At 40.1% G+C, this 25,219-nt stretch overlaps 1 protein-coding gene across 2 annotated transcripts in view; it reads right to left on the minus strand.

Moving 5' to 3' along the window:
• The window catches only part of MORC2 (MORC family CW-type zinc finger 2), a 47,552-nt gene that overhangs the window by 17,373 nt on the left and 4,960 nt on the right, over positions 1-25,219 (minus strand). Inside the window, exons 2-7 of one of the 2 annotated variants that reach the window (XM_080986203.1) lie at positions 22,487-22,540; positions 20,794-20,828; positions 19,230-19,298; positions 10,294-10,384; positions 962-1,070; positions 136-295 (exon numbers count right to left, since the gene is read on the minus strand). In XM_080986203.1, the coding sequence (XP_080842329.1) occupies positions 136-295; positions 962-1,070; positions 10,294-10,384; positions 19,230-19,298; positions 20,794-20,828; positions 22,487-22,540 (518 nt within the window). Of the gene's footprint in view, positions 1-135; positions 296-961; positions 1,071-10,293; positions 10,385-19,229; positions 19,299-20,793; positions 20,829-22,486; positions 22,541-25,219 lie in introns of those variants that run through there. The other variant, XM_080986204.1, reaches the window with a different exon arrangement.

The following is a 25,219-nucleotide window of genomic DNA, read 5'->3' on the forward strand; positions in this document are numbered from 1 at the left end:
ATATACCCGTTCCTTCTTTGGGTAAAAAAAACCCCATAAGCATTGGACTCTTATAATACACACAAGCATCAAATTTGGCATATATAGTGCCTTTTGGGGCACAAATCTCTGATCTTATGAAGATTATATTCTCACCTTTGTCCCCAGAGATCTTGTTAAACTGTTCCATTATTTCCTGCTCTGATTTAAAGGGAGAATACTTGTAAATTAGTTCAGTCTCAATGGAGAATTTCTCCATGTTGTCTGTCCAGGGTTCCCCAGTACGAGCATTCCAGGTGGGCAGTGGAACAATTACCTACCATTTAAAAAGATAAAATAGACTTGAAATGGACACTTTCAAACAGTTATTCAGTAAGGTTGCAGCTTCTAAAAGGTCCCCATTTATACAACTTATCCTCCACTATAAAGGCACTCCACCCTGCTAAGGACTAATCAACCCTGCTTTGGATCCTTGAATGTTTTGGCTAGCTGGAATGTGTCCTTGAACTTGGGTGATGCTTTTGGCTTGCCTGGACTGAGGGCGGAAAGGGATGTGTTGAGACCACACAAAAACTACCCTACTGCACAAAGGTAAAATTCTTATTAAATGTGCTGCCTTCTTTTGACATGTGGGCCTCAGGTTTCCCAGAAAGTATGTGGCCTTTGGGCTGAAAATGCTTCCTCATCCCTGTATTAAACAATCCAAAACTAAGGAGCGACTAATGAAGGTTATCTCCAACAAGCTTTCAAGAAACTCCAAGATTTTCCATTATTGATTCAGCTGGCTCATAATCTTAGTAGTAGTAGTAGTGATTTGTGTACTGCAGAAAGTTGAAACAATTTTAAGATAGTGTAAAATAGTAAAAATAATAATAATCGGAGGAAAGACCTCATAGTTAATACGTAATAAGAACATGGCTTAAGTTAATACAGCTGTCTGTATATACTGTTTGATTCTAAAAGTCACAAAATGTTTGCAAACCTCATCAATTCCTTCTTCCTCATGAAATGTGCGAGACAAGAAGAGGCAAGTGAGACTGTTGTCCTTCTTCGTGAAGAGGATAAAATCCTTGCCAATACGCATGGAACCCCTATGGGAAGATTTCAGTGTTAAGGTACATACCAACAAGTCTTACACAAGATCAATACATTTATTATAGCTAATCACAGATTTGAAGCAGAAGCGGAGTACAGTGGTACCTTGGTTTACAACCATAATCCGTTCTGGAAGTCCAGTTGTAAACCAAAACAGGCTGTAACCCAAGGCATGCTTTCGCCAATGGGACCTAAAAAAAAAGGGGGGGGTTGTAATCCCCCCCAAAAAAGAAGGGGGGTTGTAATAATAAAAAAGGGACACACACTTCCGGGTTTGACGTGGTTGTAATCCAAAACGGTTGCAAACCAAGGTACCACTGTACAGCTTAGGAGCAATATTAAAATACTCTGCTATCCACGTCCTAATAAACAGCATTTTTTTTCTGATAACCAAAGATGTAAACTTGTTTACTGTTCCAACTTGAAGCAAGTACCCGACACTTAAGTCACATTCCAGTGTGACCAAGATACTGACTTGTTCATAACGGCACAACAAAAACCAGCAACCTGCTAACTAAATTGAGTGATACTTCACATCCAATCAGCACCTCTGTTGTATAAATCGTAATGCAACACATTCATTTATCTGGACACTTGCGTGAATCTTATCACCAAACTTTCTGCCACATTTCCTGTTTATAGGACTTCTGATATGTAGTTACATCATTAATAAAGCTTGCAACCCTAGTTAGTAGATTAATAAGATAAAACCCTTGTTGATTAAGTGGAGTGGAACAGTTTTAATCAACAAGGACAATATTTAAGTAGGTTAAGGAAGACAGATTTGCCTACTTCTGAGACTATTTTGCTTTTGGTGTGTTACTTCCAATATGAAAAATATTAAAAAATAATATTTCTAATGAATGACAGCATTAAAAATATGTCATACTTCCAACTGATGTTTCAAAATATGGCACCTATGTTGAGATTGGGAAATACGTAAATCAAATGTGTATGATTACTCAACTAAAATTCTTAATTAGGGTTGTCAACCAGTTATCCAAAATAGTAGCTGATTTTTATATTATGCATTTTTCAATGGATAAGACTTTTCCTACAAATAATCCAATTGTCCCGCCCTACTCTGGCGTTAAAATTCATCAGCAATAATTATATGTAGATGTAAAATAACAGAATAGACACCATAATCCAGATTCTTCCCATATTCCAGAGTTCAAGTAGCTTCTGTGCCTTGGAGCGTCCATGGCAGTTTGATTAGATGTGCATATGGAGCAAAATATATAAATGTACAACAGATCAATGCTCTCCTACTTAGTTTCAGAAGAGAAACTTCTTGTTGACAAGAAATTTAGATTTCAACACACACTATTTGTTGCCCTAGTCCTTTTGAAGAGGGGACTGTGGCTCAATGGTAAACATGGTTTGCTTATAGACAGTCTCAAGGTATCTCCAGGTAGGGCTGGGAAAGGCCCTCATCTGGAACTCTGGAGAGGTGCTACTGTCAGCATAGACAATGATGTATTTGCTAGATGGTCAATGGTTTGATTCAGTATGAGGGAGCTTTTTTTTTTTTTTTAAATGATATTTATTACTTTTCCAAAATTTCCAACACAGCACTACAAACAAAGAGAAAAAGAAAAAAAAAAGAAAAAAGAATACGAATACAAAACAAAAACACTACATGGACTAACAAATCAAGCAAAAACAAACAAAAACAATTTAAAAACACCTCAAACATTTTCAATATCTTATATTTCATTCACTTATTTCCAGCGACTTCCTCATACCTCATACCTCCCTTTTTGTATTCCACTTCTATTATTTGTTTCAGCAATTCCTTTCCATCTTACTCTGTTTTCTGTTCTATAATTATCTTAACACATTCTTGCCATACTTTTCCTTTAATTTTCTATTAATCTATTTATACTTAATTCCTTATGACATTTCTACTAAAGCCATGTAATTTCATTCCAACATTTTTCTAACATTCCTTAATTTTACAATATTTCTCTAAATAGTCTTTAAAGTTTTTCCAATCTTCTTCCACCGACTCTTCACCCTGGTCTCGGATCTTGCCAGTCATTTCCGCCAATTCCCTATAGTCCATCAACTTCGTCTGCCATTGTCCAACACTTCAGTGTTTTCAAGGAGCAACCATTCTCTCAGCCAGCAAAAGGCAGGTGGTTCACAACGAAGTTTAAAGGTCTGGCAGGGCAGGTCCACCTCCTTCTTTAGCATCCATCAATATCTTAAGCTTAACTCGAGGCTTCCTGCCCTGCCAAACAACTCTAGGCGCATCCCTCTGCCACCTCCTGAGACCCTCCATCCCATCCAGAGCTTGCAATGTTTGAAACAAAAGCAACATCCCCAGCAACACAGCAGCCCTCATCCCCACCACAATGACTCGGCCCAACAGTAACAACTTCTGATTTGTCCATATTTCCAAATCCCCCTTCTCTTCACTCCAACATCCTTCACAGTTGTCCTTAAGCAGATTCACATTTTTGGCGGTCATACTAACTCCCAAATACCTCTCTTTCTCAACCAATGTTAGTCCTGTCGCCTCCTGAAACTCTGTCAGGCTTTCCTTTTCCAATTGAGATAGGGCTCTGGTCCTCAAATTCATCCGTTCTTCTTTAAGTTCAATCATAACGAATGTCAGCTTATGTTCATCAAGTTGTCTTTGTATGGATGGGACTCTCCTCTCCAGTTGTATTACTTTAAGTTCAGCAGCAAGGGTTTTTTCCCTGACTTCATCTGCAGTTTGCCGTATCAGAGTAGATTCCTGTATCAGTTTCTGGGTGGTTTCTGAATTGGTATTCACCTTTTGTCCCAAATTATTTAAACTTTCTGCAATTAAGTCAGTTTCAATATTTGCAACATCCAATTTCACATTTCACATTTATCGCATCTGTTTTCTTGTGGAGTTGTTCCAGCGAATCGTTTATTTTCAATAATGCAGCCACTAAGGCCTCCTCTGTCGACATCCCGTCTGTTTTTTCCTTTCCGTTTGCCATAACACTTAAGAGATTCAAGGTTAATTCCAAAGTCTCAGACTTTCCTTATCTTGCAGCTGGAAATTCCCCTAGCCCAGCTCCTATAAAGTAACCAATTTCAAAAGCTTCCACTAGGGGAAAACAGGTTGTATTTGTATCAGTCAATATGTCCTCTTTTAAACACAGTTTCAATAATCTGAAGTTAGTTTCAATTTTCAGTTACTTTCCTCCTTTTTTAAAAACAGCCGGAAACAGTAGAAACAATGTATTTCTCTTATTTAGCTAGCTGTCAATGAACGTTCTAAGCACTGTCAATGAACATTCCAAAAAAAAGAAAAAAAAATCAGTCTTACTAGCAGCCCGTTCCCAGGGTCAGAGCGGCGGTGTTTTAAGCCTCTTCGCTCTCTCCCGCAGGCATACTCAATCCGCAACTTCCCCCTCTCTTCTCCTGCCTCCAAGAGGGGGTTTAATGTTCTTTGCCGTTGAAATTTGATCTTTTACAAAAGACCTTCCAGGACTTCAGCTTGCAACTTCGTTGCCTCAGTCTATTTACAAAAAGAGAAGGCGGACTTCCTGTTTTGAACCTCCCCGTTACGATACCAAATTAAACTTTTAGAGATCCAATTCTTCCGTTTCAGCTCTACTCACGGGTAATTACTTTAAAGTCAAATTGTCCACAGGAAAAGGTCAGCGCTCTCCGGCAACAGCTATGCGGCTTCGCTCCATGGAAGAAGCAGACGATTCGATGCACCGTGCCGCTCACCCCACGTCGCTCCAGAGCCCCAAAAACCGGGGTTCCCCGCGAGTGGAGGAGGCACAAAAGGTGCCCGCCGAATCCCACATTCACAGGCTTCTCCCGCCTGTGATTTTAACGGGTCTCTGCCTTCGCCGTGGCGGCCAGACCCAGATTCCCACGGAGCAGATTCCTCCCAGTCAGAGGAATTCTGCCATTGCTGGAGGTGCCTCCCCCGGAAGTCCAGTATGAGGGAGCTTCTTACATACTGTATCTGCAACATGCACTTGAGGAAACAGAGGTACAGTACAGCACATCTTAGTGACAATTAAGTTTCTATTTCTCACAGCTCTTTCCTTTTGTTCCATTTTGTACAAGTTCATAGATAGGCTATCCTGTGAAGACTTGGGGTGGTCTTTCATCACAAGATCATTCTGAAGGAGAGAAGAGCTAATGACAATCCGAGTTGATGCCAGTTAAAAGTACAAATCGAGCACATATTCTGTAAATCATGCATGTGAAAGGGTTGCCCACAAGCACACTTAGCCTGTGTTAGAAACTGGGCTTTTAGTGTTGCAAATCTAGCTCTCTGGAACAAATTACCAGACAAAATCAGAAAGATGCCTTGAGTGAAGATGTTTAGGTACCTACTGAAGACATTTTTTTGTTTATGAAGGCTTTCTTTAAGGTGCAAACCAGGCAATTTTCTGTCTGATAAATTGGTTCATTGTTTTATGGATAGTTTTATTGTTTCAGTTTGTTGAATTGTCCAGTTTGTCCATATTTGCTATAAGGGTTTTCTGCGAGGTCATGAATTCTTCCTTTGGAAGAATTGAGAAGATCTCCATTTAGATCTCCATTTAGAGCTGTAACTTTATAAATATTCTGCAACTATTATTATGCATTTTGTGAAAATCCAAGAAGACAGACCACAGAAAACACCTAATATTGTTGGAGGAAAGCAAATATATTACCTTCTTTTAAGCTTCTAGTTGATGCATGTCGCTTTAAACCACTAGAGGGCACTGTTTGTGTAACAACCTAGCCAGCACTTACTTGTAACCTATCTAAGTTAACTCTACCCTTAAAGCTTAGCAATTTTGTTTGTTGTTTTCTCCAGACAAGATGTCTGCTATTTTTCTCTCTATTTCACTCATCCTATGAATAGTTCCTGCATGAATAAAGCATCTGAACTCCAGAAGCCATAAGTCATTATTGTTTAGTCGTTTAGTTGTGTCCGACTCTTCGTGACCCCATGGACCAGAGCACACCAGGCATTCCTGTTTTCCACTGCCTCCTGAAGTTTGGTCAAACTCATGTTAGTAGCTTCGAGAACACTGTCCAACCATCTCATCCTCTGTTGTCCCCTTCTCCTTGTGTCCTCAATCTTTTCCAACATACAAGGGTCTTTTCCAGGGAGTCTTCTCTTCTCGTGAGGCGGCCAAAGTATCGGAGCCTCAGCTTCAGGATCTGTCCTTCCAGTGAGCACTCAGGGCTAATTTCCTTAAGAATGGATAGGTTTGATCTTGCAGTCCATGGGACTTCTCAAGAGTCTCCTTCAGCACCGTAACTCAAAAGCATCAATTCTTTGGCAATCAGCCTTCTTTATGGTCCAGTTCTCACTTCCATACATCACTACTGGGAAAACCATAGCTTTAACTATACGGACCTTTGTCGGCAAGGTAACATCTCTGCTTTTTAAGATGCTGTCTAGGTTTGTCATTGTTTTTCTCCCAAGAAGCAGGTGTCTTTTAATTTCGTGACTGCTGTCACCATCTGCAGTGATCATGGAGCCCAAGAAAGTAAAATCTCTCACTGCCTCCATTTCTTCCCTTCTATTCACCAGGAGGTGATAGGACCAGTGGCCATGGTATTAGTTTTTTTGATGTTGAGCTTCAGACCATATTTTGCACTCTCCTCTTTCACCCTCATTAAGAGGTTCTTTAATTCCTCCTCACTTTCTGCCATCAAAGTTGTGTCATCTGCATATCTGAGGTTGTTGATATTTCTTCCAGCAATCTTACCTCCGGCTTGGGATTCATCCAGTCCAGCATTTCACATCAAGAATTCTGCATATGTTAAATAAGCAGGGAGACAATATACAGCCTTGTTGTACTCTTTTCCCAATTTTGAATCAATCAGTTGTTCCATATCCAGTTCTAACTGTAGCTTCTTGTCCCACATAGAGATTTCTCAGGAGACACGATGAGATGATCAGGCACTCCCATTTCTTTAAGAATTTGCCATTACTTCAATCTAATTCACCAAAGCTGCAAGGTCTGCAAACAGGTATTAGTGGTGCTCTCCACCCACTATAGATTTCGGGTATCAACTGTCATGGGATCACATGACAGCAAGTGAGCTTTTAGATGTAACTCCAACAAACCAGCTTGTAATGTTTTCTTAGACAAACCACCATGTTCACCACCATGAGTTTAGCTTCTCATCGTCTCCAGACTATGAAATCCCACTGACGATATGCAGGAAGCAATACTACTGCCTGCCAAGTGGTTTTCTTTGGATAAATGTGCAAATCCAGTGCCCTCTCCTGCTTTATGGAGCCCACTTGGCTCCCTGGTATATTCCAGAACTTAGGGAGAGGGAACAGGTTGGGAACCTTTTCAATTCGGGTTTAGTCCCGGTTTTGGCATAGAAACTCCTTTGGTCACTCTGTATGATGACCTCTATTGGGAGAGAGATAGAGGAAATGTGTCCCTGTTAATGCTCCTCAACCTCTCCGTGGCTTGATGCCACTAACCATGCTATCCTTCTCGAGTAGCTGTCCGAGTCAGGGATGGCTGGCACTGCTTTGCAGTGGCTCTGGTCTTACTTGGATGGCCATTTCCAGAGGGTGATGCTTGGGGAGTGCTCTTCACCTCCATGGAAGCTTCAACATATGAGTTCCTTAGGGTTCAATTTTATTCCCTCTACATGAAACTGCTGAGTGAAGTTATCTAGCATTTTGGAATACGTTGTCAGAATATGCTGATGACACACAGCTCTACATCTCCTTTACATCTGCAAGTGTGGCAGTGGATATGCTGGACTGTTGTCTTCCCTTGGTAATGAACTAGATGAGAGCCGGCAAACTGAAGCTCAATCCAGGTAAGACTGTTAGTTGGTGGTTCCCTAGATCAGATGGATGAGAGGTTGCCTGCTCTTGATGGTGTCACACTCCCTCTGAAGGAGCAGGTACGTACGTTATGGGTATTTCTGGATCCTTTGCTATTGCTTGAGGCTCAGGTGGCTTCAGTGGCACCGAGTGCCTTCCATAAACTTCAGCTGATGGCCCAGCTGCACTCCTACCTGGACAGGGATAGCCTAACTTCTGTTGTCTATGCTCTGGTAACCACTAGGTTAGATTATGCAACTTATACATTGGGCTGCCTCTGCACATGCTACATAAATTTCAGTTGGTGCAGAATTCAGCAGCCAGGTTGCTCACCAGGGCAAGATAATATAAGCGTATTACACCAATCCTGGCCTAGCTGCCGATTAGTTTCTGGGCCCAATTCCAAGAGCTGGCTTTGAACTATAAAGCCTTAAATTGCTCAGAGCTGCAATACCTTAAGGACTGCTCCTCCCCATATGACCTGAATCAGACCCTGCAATTATCAGCTCAGGCCTTTCTTTGTGTGCGTCCTTCATGAGAAATCTGCAACACGAGAATACGGCTTTTCTTCAGCAACTCTGTTTTGTGGAATGCTCTCCCCAAGGAGGCTGGGATCTTTGGATGAAGAACAGTATGCAAATTTAATAGATAAAATAAAATTTGAAGATGGCTTGCCAGAAGGTTGAATGGCTGTCATGGATGCTTTAGCTGAGATCGCAGAGGGTTGGACTAGATGACCCTTGGGTCCCTTCCAACTCTTAAGATTCTATTGATTCTAAGTTTGGGAAAGGGCAGAGTTCATTTGGATTTAGGGTTCAGTCCACAAAGGCATTAAATCCTCCTTGGCTGAAGTTATTTGTTGTCTCACGAACTCATACTGTGCACTTTCTTTTGCTTTCGGACAGCATGGCATAGAAGACTCAGCAGAAACCTCACCAACAGTTGCTGCTTAACTCTTATCTGCAATACAAATTATCAGTAAACAATAATGATGACGGTGATGAAATGGTTTCATAAGACACTCCAAAGGATTTAGCAATAGATCTCACCTCATTAATCACTCATATCACACAAAGACATGAGCAAGATAATGGAATAATTCTGTCTGCAACATGTTTGTTCAGCAGAGATTGGTTGTTGTGATTTCTGTCTTTATTAATGTCTCTACTGCCAGGCGTCAGTTGCCTCAAGGGAGCCATTACTCAGTCCCAAGTCAGCTGATTTTTGCTCAATCTCTATTGCTTGATTCATGAGCAACATACCTGAGTGTAACTGCCAACTAACTCCTGGCATACCTGGCTGAAATATAGTTGAGTTTGTGGGTGCCAGCCAGCTGTAACCCCCCCCCCAAATGTTAGAATATAAGCCAGCTCCCTGTGTTGAGGCAATCACCTGGGTGATGGGCCATTAAGAGAGCAAAAGAGAGGGGGCTCTGTGCCAAATGGGAGGGGACCCTCCTCCAGCTCTTAGATAGCTAGAAGGACAAAGTTTGAGGTCTGAGTTTGCTGTGGTGTAACCCAGAGGGGGAAAGCTGCAGATAGGAAATAGTGTGTGCCATGGCCGATTTCTGCTTGAATCCAAGGCTGCAGCTATGGGAGAAAGAAGACACTTTTTGGGGTGTCAATACAGTGAGCCCCTCCATTAAGCTGAGGTTGCATATGTGTGTGAACAAACCATATATCATAAAGACATCTCAGTTTCCACTGTGCTTCATTACCAAACGAAAACATGAACCCTGGGTTAAGCGCCTGGAACCCCTGGAATCTTGCACCGCTCTGAGATTGGGGTAGCATGCAACAATAGTTTTCATATGAAATCAGGATTTCGGGCTATATTCAAGTAATTTCTGTTCCAATGTTTGTAGCTACAGACAGCCAACTGGGAGTAGACACATGCTTGTTCATGAAAATCTGCAAGGACTATCTAATAGAGAAGACAACCAAATTCTTCTTAGCCAGACCAGAAGATTGCTTTTTGTATGAGTTGCTCTTTAAGGTAGTGCTGTGCAATGGCTACTCTGCCCACACACTCTGGGGGAATCAGGAAATATGCCCACACATTCCTATATTGTCTCCACTTAACACGCAGCAACTACTGGGTGGGATCACCCAGTGTTTCATAGGATGTTAGTTTAATTATTACCTATAAAGTGCTAAGGGTATTCGGGGGGGGGGATGTCCTGTCTTATACAAAATTGCCTTGAGAGAATAAAAACATGGAATGCTGTTGGCCTGCAACTTAAACTTGATTCCTGAAATAAGGTTAAAGGACATACACAAAGGACATAAGTAGTGCTAGGGAAGCAAGCCAAGTCAATGCAAAAATTCTGAATGATTTGAAAAGCAAAACTCTATCTTTCTTGCTTCTTATACCTCCTTAGCCAAACCAAAAGGTTTCAGGAGGTTTCAAATACCTACGATTTCAAGCCATTCCCATACTGTCCGATCTGAGTAGATTCTGGGGACCGTTTAGCAGATTTACCAAACTGAATCACACTTGCAGCATCATCTAAAAACAACAGAAACAGGGGGGTTGTTACTTAAAATAAGTGTCTCCCTAATTTTCTTTACTTCCATGTCATAATAACATACAGGTTGCAGCCAATGCTAGTCCTATACGGAACAGACCCACTGAAATTAATGGACATGACCAATTTAGGTCCAATAATTTCAACGGGTCTACTTTGTATGGGATTATTTATTCATTCATTTAAGCAGCACTTATGTACAGCTTGGTTGTTAGCATTTTTAAGTGGCATATATAAAGCATAGCCTTACAGAAAAATAAAAATAATAATAAAACCAAACATAAATCTAAACACTACCTTAAAAAGCCTTCTGGAAAAAGAAAGTCAACAACTTTTAGTTCAACAAGGAGGGTGCCTGTCACCCTCCAGGAGGTGCCTTCAGGGGTGAGATATAAGCTTTCACCAATGAGAGCAGCCATCTGGTCCTGGAGCTTTATGTAGTTTCAGTTTTTTAAAAACATTGTTAATTTCTTCCAGTGAGATAGAGCTATCTTAAAAAGTTTCCTCATCAGGAGTTAGTGATGGTATAGGTACGTTTACTAAGATATTGTGGATATCTTTCTTTGCTTGTGGATTGTGAGGTATATAATTTAGAATGAAAGGAGGCAAATTCTGAGACGTCTTTAGGAAGGAATTTCAGACGCTTTGCGAAAATTCCGCTCAGACTGCCACAAGTCGAATCCCGGATAAAATTCCGGATGTATTGCAGCCTTACTACATCAGTTAAGTCACGTTTATAACAGAAATACACCACTATCAGACCAAGAAATAATGACTAAACTAGGATATTTACAAATCCCTTGGCTGTTAATTCACCAAATCCAGTTTTATGGCTAACCCTATTAACAGAAAGACTGTCACAAGATCACTAACCTCATTTGAAAGTACTGCATTATACACAGGACAAGGCCCAGGTATAACATTCACAATCTGTAAAATTCTAGTCAGGGCATCAGTGGATTTACTTGACCCTATTAAACATCCAAGGGAATGTGATTTCGGTTATGAACCTGACCCAGGTCAATGGAATAGACTTTGGACAAAAAAATAAAAATAAGTATTCAGCAAGCAATAGAGAATTAACCCTAAAACTCATATATAGGTGGTATCTAACCCCTAGGAATCTGGCAATGCTCTATCCCAGTGCCATACCATATTGCTGGAGAGTCTGCCCCATACCTGGTAAGTATCTCCACATGTGATGGAAACGTGCAAAAACATCCAGCCTTTCTGAAATTCAGTATAGGCAACTTCCAATTTACGTGGGAGTTTATGTTCCAAGGAACCACCCATTTACGTGAAAGCACATTTTTTTGAAACACCACTGAAAAAGCCTGAAAAGACTGTGCCCAACCTCTTTTTGTGACATTTTGTGTCACGGATGCAGTACAATGCACGTGTGCAGTGGCACACATATCAGACACGCCTAAAACAGTTGCTGCCTGTATTACAAGAAATTATTAAGTCCAGTTGCTGGATCAGCTGTTGAACCTTGTACAGATGTACGAGTTCAACTCCAGCAGCATGGACCAAGGATAAAGTGGGGATTGTTGCAAGGTCCCTGGGGTGGTATCCATAACTGGTATAAAACGATATCTGGTATATACATGAGTGGTGTAGTTACAGGTGAATTCTGTGCATGACAAAAGAAGACCCATTCATCCTGATGACAGCTGAGGGAGCAGCAAGTTTACCAGTTTGCTGATTGATTTATGGGTGATATGCCATGGACAGACATACCCACATTATTCTCAGCAGCTCCATTAATGCCTTCCAGAAACAAAGAGATGAACGGAAACCAGTGGCCTGAGAGTACATTTATCCGTAAGCTCACAGAAGTGGAATGCCTGGTTTACAGTGTGTCGGTGGGGACAAGACAGTAGGCCCCAATTTGGAATGAAATGCCCCATTTCGAGGTGCATATCAATCACAATTAAGATCACTAGCATTTCCTCATGCAGATAGGAGTTTAACAATGAAGGCCAAAGAGTTGTTGACTCATAGTCTCCAAGGGGTAAACCCTGGGGTCTCTGGTGTGGGGTCTTGTTCCAGGTAACAACATCACAGAACTAGACAGTGTTTTACATCCTTTCATATGGATAGGCACCAGAAGTCAGAAGCTTCTCAGGAATGCAGTACCCCAGCAGGAGCAAGATGGCAGCCATGGAGGGTCTCAAGCTTAAGTGGACACTCATGAAAGTAGTATCTCTGGTGGTGGAACAGGTAGTAGCCCTTATATGGACATGAGGTCAGTCAACATCGGCTGCTACACCAATCAGATGCTAAATGGCATATGCATCAGTTGGCAGGGCTCTCTGAGCCTGGGAGGGAAGTCCACATTGATAGTTCCATGGAGGGGTAAGAATTAAGGATAGTAGAATCTATTCACAGGAACAGAGCCCATCTTTTCAAGATAAAAAAAAAAAATCAACCTTGCCATTCTTCCCGTAATATTGGTTTGCAACTACCAAGTGTAACAAATAACAACTGATGAGGTTTTGTACATTTTATGATCCAAATGTATGATACGTTTCTGTTATCAGATCCTGCCTTGATGGCCAGTAGCTCCCAATCCTAGAAGTCATCATTTTCTTCAGTAGGGGCCTGTTGCTGCAAATAAAATGCTGCATGTAAATATGAGGTTCTGGCAGTGGGACAAAATGGCCCCCACAACCTTACTGGATGCACCTGCTGTTATTATAATGGTTGACTTTGGTGAGGGTGAAGCAGAATGGGGTCAGAGATGAAGATAGCCTTCAGCCTTTTGAATGCATATTTCACACCTGCAACAGGGTCTTTCTCAGAAGCTCAGTGAAAGGTGAAACCAGATGGGAGGTGGTATAAACAAGTCTGCAGAAGAAGTTGGCAAAGCCCCAAGCACTGCTGGGATCTTTGTGTATCCATGGAGGAACATCATTTTCCATTAAACCATTTGAAGGTCCCTGGGAAAGCTTGTGTTCACATAGTAGCTCCAAGACTAAGCAGACATGTTGTCTATGTTCCTCAGGTTACTCACAGAAACTCAATATGTCATCTACATTTGTCATCACGAGCTAGTCAAGGAAGTCTAATCACATTGCTGGAAAAGTGCTAGAAAGTTTCAGAAACAATGCATAGGTAAACTACTTGAAATGGTTGCAGAGGGTGTGAGACATGGTCTTCCATTTATCCACCTCCAGGGTTCATACCAGGTCAATTTAGTAAACTATTGGGACTCATCTGCAAAAAGTTAGGGAATAAGTTAGGGAATATAGATGGACTGGCTGGGGAGATACGTGGCTCATAAACCTCCTTTCCAGGTTGTCCTGGAGATATTCCTACAAGACCTTGAACTCTGGGGCAGAAATGTGCCCATACAGAAGGTCTGCTCCAGTTTGACGGTTGATGGGTATTAGGGTCAATGTTTTCTCCATGTGGTTGAAGGTGTAATTACATGGAGTTTGTAAGGTTTTAGAACTACTTCCTTCACAGATGTGTAGGTCTATGTTTGGAACAGAGATAGGAATAGTAGTCTAATTAATCATATCAAACTGGAGAAAAAGGATAATGCTTCTTTCTCATCTTATAAAAGTTTTTGATACAGTGGATTACACCACTGTAGCTTCTCAACCATTTCAAACATTTGGTCAGAAAGTTTCATTCTTTCAGTTTATTATACTCAGGAGCAGGGGTCAGCAACCTTTTTCAGCCATGGGCCGGTCCAGTCCACCGTCCCTCAGACCATGTGGTGGACCGGACTATATTTTGAAGAAAAAAATGAATGAATTCCTATGCCCCACAAATAACCCAGAGATGCATTTTAAACAAAAGCACACATTCTACTCATGTAAAAGCACGCTGATTCCCGGACCATCCGCGGGCCAGATTGAGAAGGTGATTGGGCCGCATCTGGCCCCTGGGCCTTAGGTTGCCTACCCCTGCTCTAGAGTTTGACCACTGGAGAGCCATGGTCAGCCATAGGGAAGCTGACATGTGATGCTGCAAAGCTCAAAGCTCTCTCCACTGCACTTTAGTATCTGCACAAAGCCACCGGGAAAGATCCAGTGTTTGAAACTCCCATGGTTCTGGGCGTAGTTTACAACATTAGCACAAGCAGTTTCTGAGCTCTGGGTGCAGTGCTGCGCCTACGTTTTCAGATTAAAACTGCAGAGTGTAACGAAAGGAGGACCTTTTGCTGCCTCCCCACTTCCAGCTACTCTCTGAAGACTGGAGAAGAGACAATATTAGGGGGTGGGCAGGGGAAGGACTAGACCATGTGAAAAATGAACATAATATTTTATACAAATACAAAATTGCAAGTCATTCAACTCATTTTTTTCTAGCTAAGGTACAAAATACAGCAGTACATAAACAAACTATGGAAATCACTCCTACAGATGGCAGTGATAACCATCAACCTGGATGGCTTTAAAAGAGGATTAGAAAAATTCAGAGGAGGCTATCAACAACTACTAGCCATGTTCTAACTCCACTGCCAAACACATTGCACCTCTGAATATCAGTTTCTGGGAATTGCAGGTGGGAAGAGTGCTGCTGCATTCATAATAATTGTAATAATTATTTATTACTTGTACCCTGCCCATCTGACTGGGAAGCCCCAGCCACTCTGGGCAGCTTCCAGAAGACTATAAGAAACACAGTACATTAAATATTAAATGCTTCCCAATACAGAACTGCCTTCAGATGTCTACAGGAGGCTTATAACTGGTTAATTCTTTGACATCTGACAGGAGGGCATTCCGAAGGGTGGGTACCATTACCAAGAAGGCCCTCTGCCTGGTTCCTTGTAACTTCACTTCTTGCAATGAGGGAACTGGCAGAAGGCCCTCAGTGTCTGGGCTGAATGACGGGGGTGGAGATGCTCCTTCAGGTATACAGGGCCAAAGCAATTTAGGGGTTTAAAGGTCACCACTTTTCTTGTCCATTCCAGGTTGCCCAACCACTGCCACAGTGTCCTTTCTCTTGGCAGATCAAGATGAGCAGGTGACAGCAAAGGCAAGCAAGGTTTTTAGCTGGGGCAATCAGAATAAGATCTACTATTTGACTATTGATTCAAAACCCTAAAATGTATTTTATATAATTGACTTTTTATTTCTATTCTTTGTAAATCATATTGTTGTTTTATTGCTATGGCTGATGCAAATAAATATTCATTCATTCATGTCATCACAAATGCACTTAATTGTGCTCAGAACCAAACTTTGAGCCAATGTAGGTCTTTTAAACCGGTGTCAAATGGTCCCAGTAGCCACTCCTAGTTACCAGTCTGGCAGCCGCATTCTGGATTAATTGTAGTTTCAGAGTCACTTTCAAAGGTAGCTACACATATCCTGCTTGAGGGTTTCCTACAGGCACTTGGCTGGCCACTGTGAGAACAGGATGCAGGATTAATGAGCAATTAGCATCATACAGCAGGCTCATATTATGCTCTTTCAGCAGTGACATAGAAGAGACACCATCAGGTCACTTGATGTAGCAGACGGATTCCACCATTTTCACTGTTTGAAGACTGCTATCAGTCTTTGCCCCCAGAATATAAAACTTATTGCTGTTAAGTGGAGTTTGTGTTGGGATAGAGCAACTTTTTCGACTGATTTATTGTTTAGTAATCTATTATATTTTAAACATTTTCAAAAGATAATTTTTAATACTGTTGTAGTTTTACTATTTTCTCCATGATCACTTTGAAAACATGCTAGGAAGATGGGAAGTTTAAATAGTCTCATGACCTAGGTCACACTCTTCAGATGTTATAGTCCTTCTACTGCACAAACACTTTGCTGTTCTTAAAGATGTATTTTGCTCTCAATTGGCAATGCTAGATTTGAAGAGTTTGCAGGAGCCAACTTGGCACGGTAGTATTCTGATAGCATGAGTGCATTGACTGCAGGAGTATATATAATGGTATAGACTTGGCAATAGTGAAGACATCATTATCACGGATGAAGTGGCTGGACAAGAGAATAGCAGGTTTTAATATGTCAGCTGAACATAAAAGGAGCATGCCAACCAGAAAAGGAGTCTGAAGTGCTGCAAATGTAATTTTCAAGGTTAACCTCAGTTTTAACGATCTGTCAGATTGTATAGTTTGAGGCTCACAGTACCCATTCTCGAAGATGACAGCTGGGAGGCCTCTCTGCTCCTGCTGATACAGATTCCAGGCCAAATTCCACACTGGTGTAGTTAGCAAAATTAGTTGTCAAGTAACCTTGTCTTCTCCACCAACCTGAAGCCACTGAGGACCTTTCTTGGGTATTAATTTTTCTCCAATTTGATGCGCAGGATCCAGACAAATGCCTGGAAGTTACATAACTAGGTCATAAGAAGCCATCCTGCAATCAGCAGTGAAATAATTCTCATACATCTGGACATAATGCTGTACTCTACTTATTTCATGATCAAAAATAAAAATGGAAGCAGTGTAAATAAACCCAGCTGATGTGTGGGTGAGCAAATGTATACTTTGCTAGCTAACAGCATATAGCTGTTACTTTTTTATTATTTTCTGTGGCTGCAGCAAATTTTGCAACTCTGATTGCAACATACTTCGCTTGGTTTGACAGGTGATATATTTAAGTAGACCAGAATTCGCCAGGTAATCCAACAGCAATTGGATTTTCTTCTGGATTTGATAAAAATACCATGATGAAGGACACAACAGCTAGTGTTCTCAGTCCTCTGAACTCTGGAAGTTCAAGTACTCAGTAATCAGAATTCTACAAGATCTGTGGGGATCTTCTAATATTTGAATGTCTCTCAAGAGATCAAGTAAGCATAGTTTTGAATCCAACTGCAAAAACAACAACAGAGGAGAAAGGCACTGTACTAGCTGCTCGGTTCCTGTGTCTGACTCAAGAGTAATTTCTTCTGAAGAATCTCCATCATCTTCAAGATCATCTGGAAGCAATATCTGATTGCCTAATTAAACAGCGGAATTCAGAACTTTTGTTTTCGTGCTTCTGGGAAATGATGTTTTATTGTACTGCTTTTACTGTTTTGTCGATAGTTGTTCAGAACAAAAAGCAAAACATTCTCACTTGAAGGCTACTTTGCATGAACTTACACCCACATCCCTCTAACTACACTAATGGCCAAAATTGTGGAAACTTTTTGGGGAAAGTGTATTTCCAAGGTCTGGTGGCTCATTACACCACTTTTTTGGAGTAATACCATAAAATTATGTATCAATGGAAAAATAATTTAATGAAGAACATAATGCAATAACTTTTATGAAGGATCATATATTACAACAGCAGTTCTAAACATGAAACACATAGAAAAAATGAGATACACAAAAATTCTCACCATGTCAATTAATACTTAGTTGGGTAACCGTTAGCTTTAATTATGACCTTACAATGCCTTCTCATGAACTAAGTTTTTTTAGTTCTGCAGCTGTAATAACGTGAAACCAAGATTGAATTATTGCCTCTATTAATTGGGTTTTATTGCTGGGTTGTTTCTGACTAACAAGTTTCTTTTGTCAGCTCCATAGATTTTCAGTTGGGTTAAGGTATGGGCTATGTATTTTAGGGCATTTACATTCTCATTAATGACGCAAATTTTGCCCACACCTTTTGCTGTCATACAACCCCAGATCATAACACTAACTGGGTGTTTCATGGTACGTGTAATGCAAATAGGATGTAAATCTTCTCCAAAGCTTCTCCTCATGTATTTCATGCAATCACTACCAAGGAGATTTTGGTCTCATAATTCCTAATAACACAGCCCTGTTGTTCTACTATCCAGTTAACATGGGTTTGGTTTTCCCCAAAAAATTTTTTATTGGTTTTCCAAAATTTTAAACAAACAAACATAAATCATAACTAAACTTGATCCAATCTGAGTAACATTGTTAAGTGACTTCCAGTTAACATGGGTTTTAGCCCAGTTTAATCTTTTCAACCTTTGTTTAAGAGCTAACAATGGCTTTTTTCCTTGGAATTCTAGCATTTAGAACATATTCCTACAGTCTGCGCCGAACAGTCCTTGCACTCAACTTCACATTACATTTAGCCATGTCATCTTGAACACATCCAGATGATTTTCTTCTGTCATGTAGGCACAGTCTCTCAATTCTTCTATCGTCACTTGCTGTTGTGCACCTTTTCCTGCCTTTACCAGTCTGATTTTGCAGTGATTGAGTCTCCTTATACCTCTTCAAAAATTCAGAAATGCCACCTTGGGTTAAGTTTCCACCAATTTTTCTTCTAATTTCTTCATAACGGTAGCCTTGTTCACTTAATAGTACTATTTTATATCGCTTTCTGGGTGACCAGTCATCTCTTTACGCCATTTCTTTAGTTTTATTAGGTTTTACAAGCTCTAAATGAAAGAACACAAAAAACCCAACCAACTTGATAGCAATCACATAACATCAATAGCCAAATACTACTGCGACCTGATTGGATCATTGCAAAACCAGATGACACCTGATTGGCTCTCTAAACACTCATGCTCATTGGCTACATTCAAATGAAGGACAGCTACTACATATCAACCTAAGCAAGTTGTGCTTCCTTTTTCTGGTTATTTGGCTATAACTTTTGATAGAATACAGATAACTGAACAAACCTTGTTTTATTACATTCTTCATTAAATTATCTTTCCGCTGATATATAATTTTATGGTATTACTTCAAAAAAGGTGGTGTTATGAGCCATCAAATATTGGAAATACACTTCTTCCAAAAGGTTTCCACAATTTTGACCACTAGTGTATGTTAACGTAGAATGAATTTTTCCTAATCATCATAGTTCCAGTTGTAAAATAGTATCTTCAAGGTTCACATTTCCAGTTTTTCTCCAATCTCTTTTCACTTACTTGAATCCATTCCTGCTCCATCATCCAAAAAACACAGCATGAAGCCACCTCTCAAGCTCTCTTGATGTACTACAAAAAGAGAAAAATTATCAATGTCAAAGGTACATCATTTTTGGCTAGCCTTGGTAGCCGAGCCAAAAACTATGGTTCCTGGGGCTCTGCCCGTCTGCTTATCCTTGACCTCAAGCTGCATCTTCAAGCAAGGGCAAAATCACCTTCCAACTCCAAGAGTACAACTGGAGAACCATTCCTACTCCTTCCCCAGGTCCAAGATGGAGAAAAAAGCTCCTCTCAAATTTTTCCCTAACTGGTGATGGAATACTTATCAAGGCAAGTGGAACTGTGGAGTTCAGTAAGTGCCAAACTTGAAGAACCAAGAAAATATAAAATTGGATTGGATTGGCGATGAAACACAGGAAATTGTGTGTTCCACCCAATGTTAATCATACTTATAGTAGGCTCACTGAAATTAATGAATATGACTATCTTAGGCCCATTACTTTCAGTGAGTTTACGCTGAGTAAGTTAGTTGGATATAACCTATCTAAGATCCTAATATAAAAAAAGAAGTCCATATATTCAATAATAAAATTAAATAGGATGGTCACTAGCCATAAGGACTCTTAAGCCCAACTAATATGTACTGTATTGCAATGCTGGTGTGGACATCTCAGTTGCCAGATCCATGTGATACTTATGTCCCAAAGCTAGCAATTGAATGCAGAGAAGTGTACATGTGGGTCCCAGGTGGTCACCCATGCAGGCACTGACCACACCTAGACCTGCATAACTTCGGCTAGGTGTATTCAGACCATATCCTGAGATAACATGGATGCTGTTCCCATGCTGGAAGAGTAACATGAGAACAGGGCACAGATCTTTTTTATGGCAAAACAAGTACTAGTTGAACAGGATAAAAAAAATTTCTCAATTCTGCATCCAAAAATTGTAGAGCAGGAAAAGCCTTTTAACAATGCTCTAAAATAAAACTGCAAATCATAAAATTCTTTGATCCCAAACATGGAACCCTGCCATTTCATAGTGATAATTTTAATAATACAAAAGAGTGAATATTATCTTGTGCTTTGCCTTTTCAAAACATGGTCCATTTAAAAAAAATTATCTGCTTATCTTTTCTCTTACTTTACTCATGCATACTGCACCCTGGACAACAGTCAGATCTGAACTGTTACATTACCAGAAAGTGTATTTCAAACTTGCAGCTATTCCCCTTTGAACCAGTATCAACACCCTAAAATAACTGCATGGTAATTCAGCTTAAAAGAAAGAACTGAGCTACTTAATTTTGTTGTCAAACTGCTAACAAATTATTTCCTATTATCATGACAAATAACAGCATATTTACATCAGGAACTATTAAAGAATAAAACAATTCTTCCATTATGCCTTTCTTTTTGGGCAAAGATATTGGTCAGGGCATTATATATCAGCACATAAACACTTCATGTAGCTACCAACGTAACAAATCTATTATTTCTCCTTCCCACAGTCATACTCTAGGCTTATAAGCAAAGATGGCAATTGTAGAAAAGAGAAAACTTACCAGAAAAGATATCTATTCTTGTGGCATCAGCATCTCTATAAAACAGCAGACATTAAAATCAACATTCAACGTGTGGAGTGAAAATGATGCAATTGTAGCAGAAAAGCATGCCTGGGTGCTAATTCCAGAAACAACTGAAAGCATGGATAAAAATCTTTAGATGGTTGAAATGTCAATACTCTTCAAGGAGGCTCTCATGTATTTCTACCCTATGAGCACCACCTATACTATGCAGTATTGTTTTAAAAGCAGGTGTATAGTTCATCAAACACATTACCATTAGATCACTATACAGCACAAAAAGGAAAAATAAAATTGGTGTCCCATCTTTTTTCACAAGGACTGGATCTTATGAACAGCCCTGCCATGAAAATGGCAGATCTCATACACAGGCACAGACAACTGCAAGATCATTTAAGAGTTCTGTGCATAGAGCACAGTATTCATCATATACTAGAATCAAACTGAGAAATATCAAGCTATTTCTGTCAGTTATTCTGCTAGCATGCTTTTTATATGAAGTTTCACAATGTAACAGCACAATCCTATCCATATCTATTATTATTATTACAATTTATTATGCAAAAGCAAGCCCTGCTGAGGTCAATGTGACATATTCCCAGGTCAATGGATATAGCTAAAGGTAAAGGGACCCCTGACCGTTAGGTCCAGTCGCGGACTATTTGAATCGCCAACCTTCTGATTGGCAAGCCCTAGGCTCCGTGGTTTAACCCACAGCACCACCTGCGCCCCTAATGGATATAGGACTGCACCTTAAATGGTTAATATCTTACTTAAAAAATTGTTTAAAGTGCCCTCTATGGATGTAGTATCCTTTCCAGATTTTTTTAAAAGTAGCTTTCTATTATTATATCTTTTCAGCTCCATGAGAGTACATTCTGTTTAGCAGCTGTTCCTATAAAACAGAGAAACTGAACTAGATTTTATCAAACCTTTCTCCAGTCTTTTGTATATTTATAGGACAGATTCCTTGTCCAGACATGGTTGTGGCAAGCTTTCCATAGTCCTCTGGTGGAACACTGTGAGTACATGATGCTGGGCTAGATGTCCTTTGGTCTGATCTAGTAGGGCTCTACTTTGAATGGTTAAGGGAGTTGGGCATATTTAGCATGACAAAAAGAAGACTGATACCCATCTTCAAATATCTGAAGGGCTGTCACATGGAAGATGGAGTAAACTTGTTTTCTGTTGCTCCAGAGGGTAGGACCTCAGCCAACAAATTCAAAGAAAGATTCGGACTAAACATTAGGAAGAACTTTCTGTCGATGAGAGCTGATCAACAGTGGAATGGACTACCTTGGAAGATGGTGGACTCTCCTTCATTGGCGATTTTTAAACATAGGTTGGATGGCCATCTGTCAGAGCTTCTTTAGCTGTGATTGTGGGGGTTGGACTTGATGACCCTTGGGATCACTTCCAATTCTACAACTGTGATTCTTATGTTCTTATCTTCCTAGTTTCAGACACATTTTTTCCAGTTTAAAAGAACTAATGTAAAGTAAAAATAGTACTTGACAAAGTAGAAAACCTATTGCACAAAGCTGAATAAAATCACAATTGAATAGCATCCATCTTCCTAGCAAGCCCAATATTCACATCATTTGCCTCAATTAGGTTAAATGGTTAAACAATGTAACAAGAACCTCTTGCAGTTATGATTATGACTACATACCTGGCATTATCTACGAGCTCAGCAAGAGCCCCAAATAAGAATTCATGTGTGGTTCTGCAAGGTCAAAGAGAGCAAGTGGTTACTTTGGGAACTATTATACATATTGTCCATTTCTGCAAGATTATATTTTCAAACTGAACAATTAAAAGTCTTCTTACTAGTAACGAGAGATTCTTAACCAAAGCAAAGATCAGAAAATAATCAGCCCATAAGAACCAAACAAATTTTATATACTGTATTCAAGGCCACAGTCTGCTTGGAGCATTGCAACCCTATTACCAATATAGCAAATTAAAACTTGAGTATCAGTTAGGCAACAATAGTTTCAACACCCCAAATGAGGGAATTGTTAACTGGAGTTTCACAGCTTGTAATGGATAATTTGTGATCAGGCATTACTGATATCATTTCTTAACATATGCAACATTAGAGGCTTTTTTCATGAAATCAGCTTTTCCAATTTCATAGATCAGCTTTCAATAAATGGGAATTCCACAACTTTTTGGTGCTCCATATATCTAGTGATGCTCTCCACAGTGATGCATGCTGGCAGCTGCTGCTAATCCAGAACGTTTTAAAAAAGAATGTTGAATCTGTATTGGAACTATCGACATTGGCACATATGCTCCATGCTGGGTGCACTAGGTTGATTCCCAGGATTGTACCATCTTTAAGTGTTCATCTGAGCATGTATTGTTGCACGAAAGTTTTGAAGATGTTTGACTAGTTTATTGGCTTTGAGATATTTGTCAGAATAATTGAAACAATGGTTCCATTGACCTGTTTGGGACTAAACCATATTAACTTTTCAGTATACTGCATCATTATTCACAAATATGCTTCATAAGTAGAGAATAAAGAGCAATATCAAAGTCAAATTCACAGTAAACCCTCTGAAATAATTTTTTCAGTGGGTTTACTCTATGACTTTTCGACATCACCTTACAGGATTTAAATACAAAGGCAATTGTGAAGTTTTCGACAGCTGAAATATTAGTTTCATATCACATGATAAACAAGCAAAAACATTATTTTCTTGACATTTCTTCTCATCTAGGCCATCCAAACACATTCTCATCTAGGCCATCCAAACACATGCAGTAATTCCAATACATTGTCTTCAAAGTTGCCACAATATTTTTATTTCTGAAGTATTATAGAGCAAGAATTCTTGAGTCCTGAAAGCAATTTAGTTCTTAGGAAAAGTTCAGTATCTTGGCAGGTCTGAACAAGTTTGCCTATGCACAAAATTATGGTGTTGGCATGGGTATTCTCCAATTCTTTTCTCCCCATCAGCAAATGTAAGGTAAAATTATCCAGATGTGCCTTGGTCGAGTAACACTATTTCAAGTGAAAGACAAACTACATCATGAAGGTTCAACAGTACACATACTACAGGCATTAATATCCACATCAGTTGGACCTGCAACAAATGATGGCAGTGCTTAATACTCATATTCAAGGTGTTAACTCAGCCATGCCATCTTCCAATACACTTGGCTCTATTCCTTCTTCTTCCTTATTTTGCAATTTTCCTCTTCAAGACAGCAATCATTCTGTTGACACGAAACATGAAGTCCTCATTGGGCTGTTCTCTGCCCCTTAAAGTCCCCCACCCTCTCCTTTAGCTTCTACTAATACAGTGGTACCTAGGTACTCAAATGGCTTGGCTCCCAAACAAATTGGCTCCCAAACACCACAAACCCAGGAGTCTTCCGGTTTGCGAACATTTTTCAGAAGCTGAAAGTCCAGCGCCACTTCCAATTGAGTGCAGGAAGCTCCTGCAGCCAATTGGAAGCCATGCCTTGGTTTTCGAACAGTTTTGGGAGTCGAACAAACTGCCAGAACTGATTAAGTTCGACAAGCAACTGTGGACTGTACTGTTATTGTGCACAGACTGCAACATTTTGGCAACAGAAGGACCAGTACTTTTACTATTTTGTTTTAAAAATAACAAAATCATATGTGAAAACAAGCCTTAAATATTACATCAATGAAGTGAGGTTTGTTTTTACGGTCTCCAGGTTAAAATCCAGAACTTAGTGTCTAACTAATAAGACCTCTTTTTTCTGAGAAACTATGTCCTTGTAGGACTCAAATAGGCAAACTTGCTTACATCAAAGTAATTAAAAGCAGATATAAACAAAGATGATCATGAGCAAGCAACAGGCACATTAAACCTCCTTGAGAAACAGTACAGATGAATTCAATTATGAATGACATCCACCCACACCACTGAAGAGACAGGATTAGCTTTCCACAAGAACATACTGTTCCATCTGCCCGTTGGGAAGTTGTGTTTTCTCATCCCTACTTGCATCAAGGTGTCATCTATTCCAGTAACTCAGCAACGCGCAAATGCAGATGCCTCTACCCAGAGTTTTGCATAATGCAAACCTGAATATGCAATAAAGAAACAAGCACATGGACCTAAATTATCATTATCTCAGATAGCTTATTATCTCAGATAGATCGTTACTACTTGAGATCGTTACTACTTGAGGAGGGCAACCAAAATGGTCAAAGGCCTGGAAACGATGCCTTATGAGGAACGGCTAAGGGAGCTGGGCATGTTTAGCCTGGAGAAGAGGAGGTTAAGGGGTGATATGATAGCCATGTTCAAATATATAAAAGGATGTCACATAGAGGAGGGAGAAAGGTTGTTTTCTGCTGCTCCAGAGAAGCGGACACGGAGCAATGGATCCAAACTACAAGAAAGAAGATTCCACCTAA

Source organism: Podarcis pityusensis (genome assembly GCF_964106645.2).
Source record: "Podarcis pityusensis genome assembly, chromosome: 16".
NCBI classification, from domain to species: Eukaryota; Metazoa; Chordata; class Lepidosauria; order Squamata; family Lacertidae; genus Podarcis; species Podarcis pityusensis.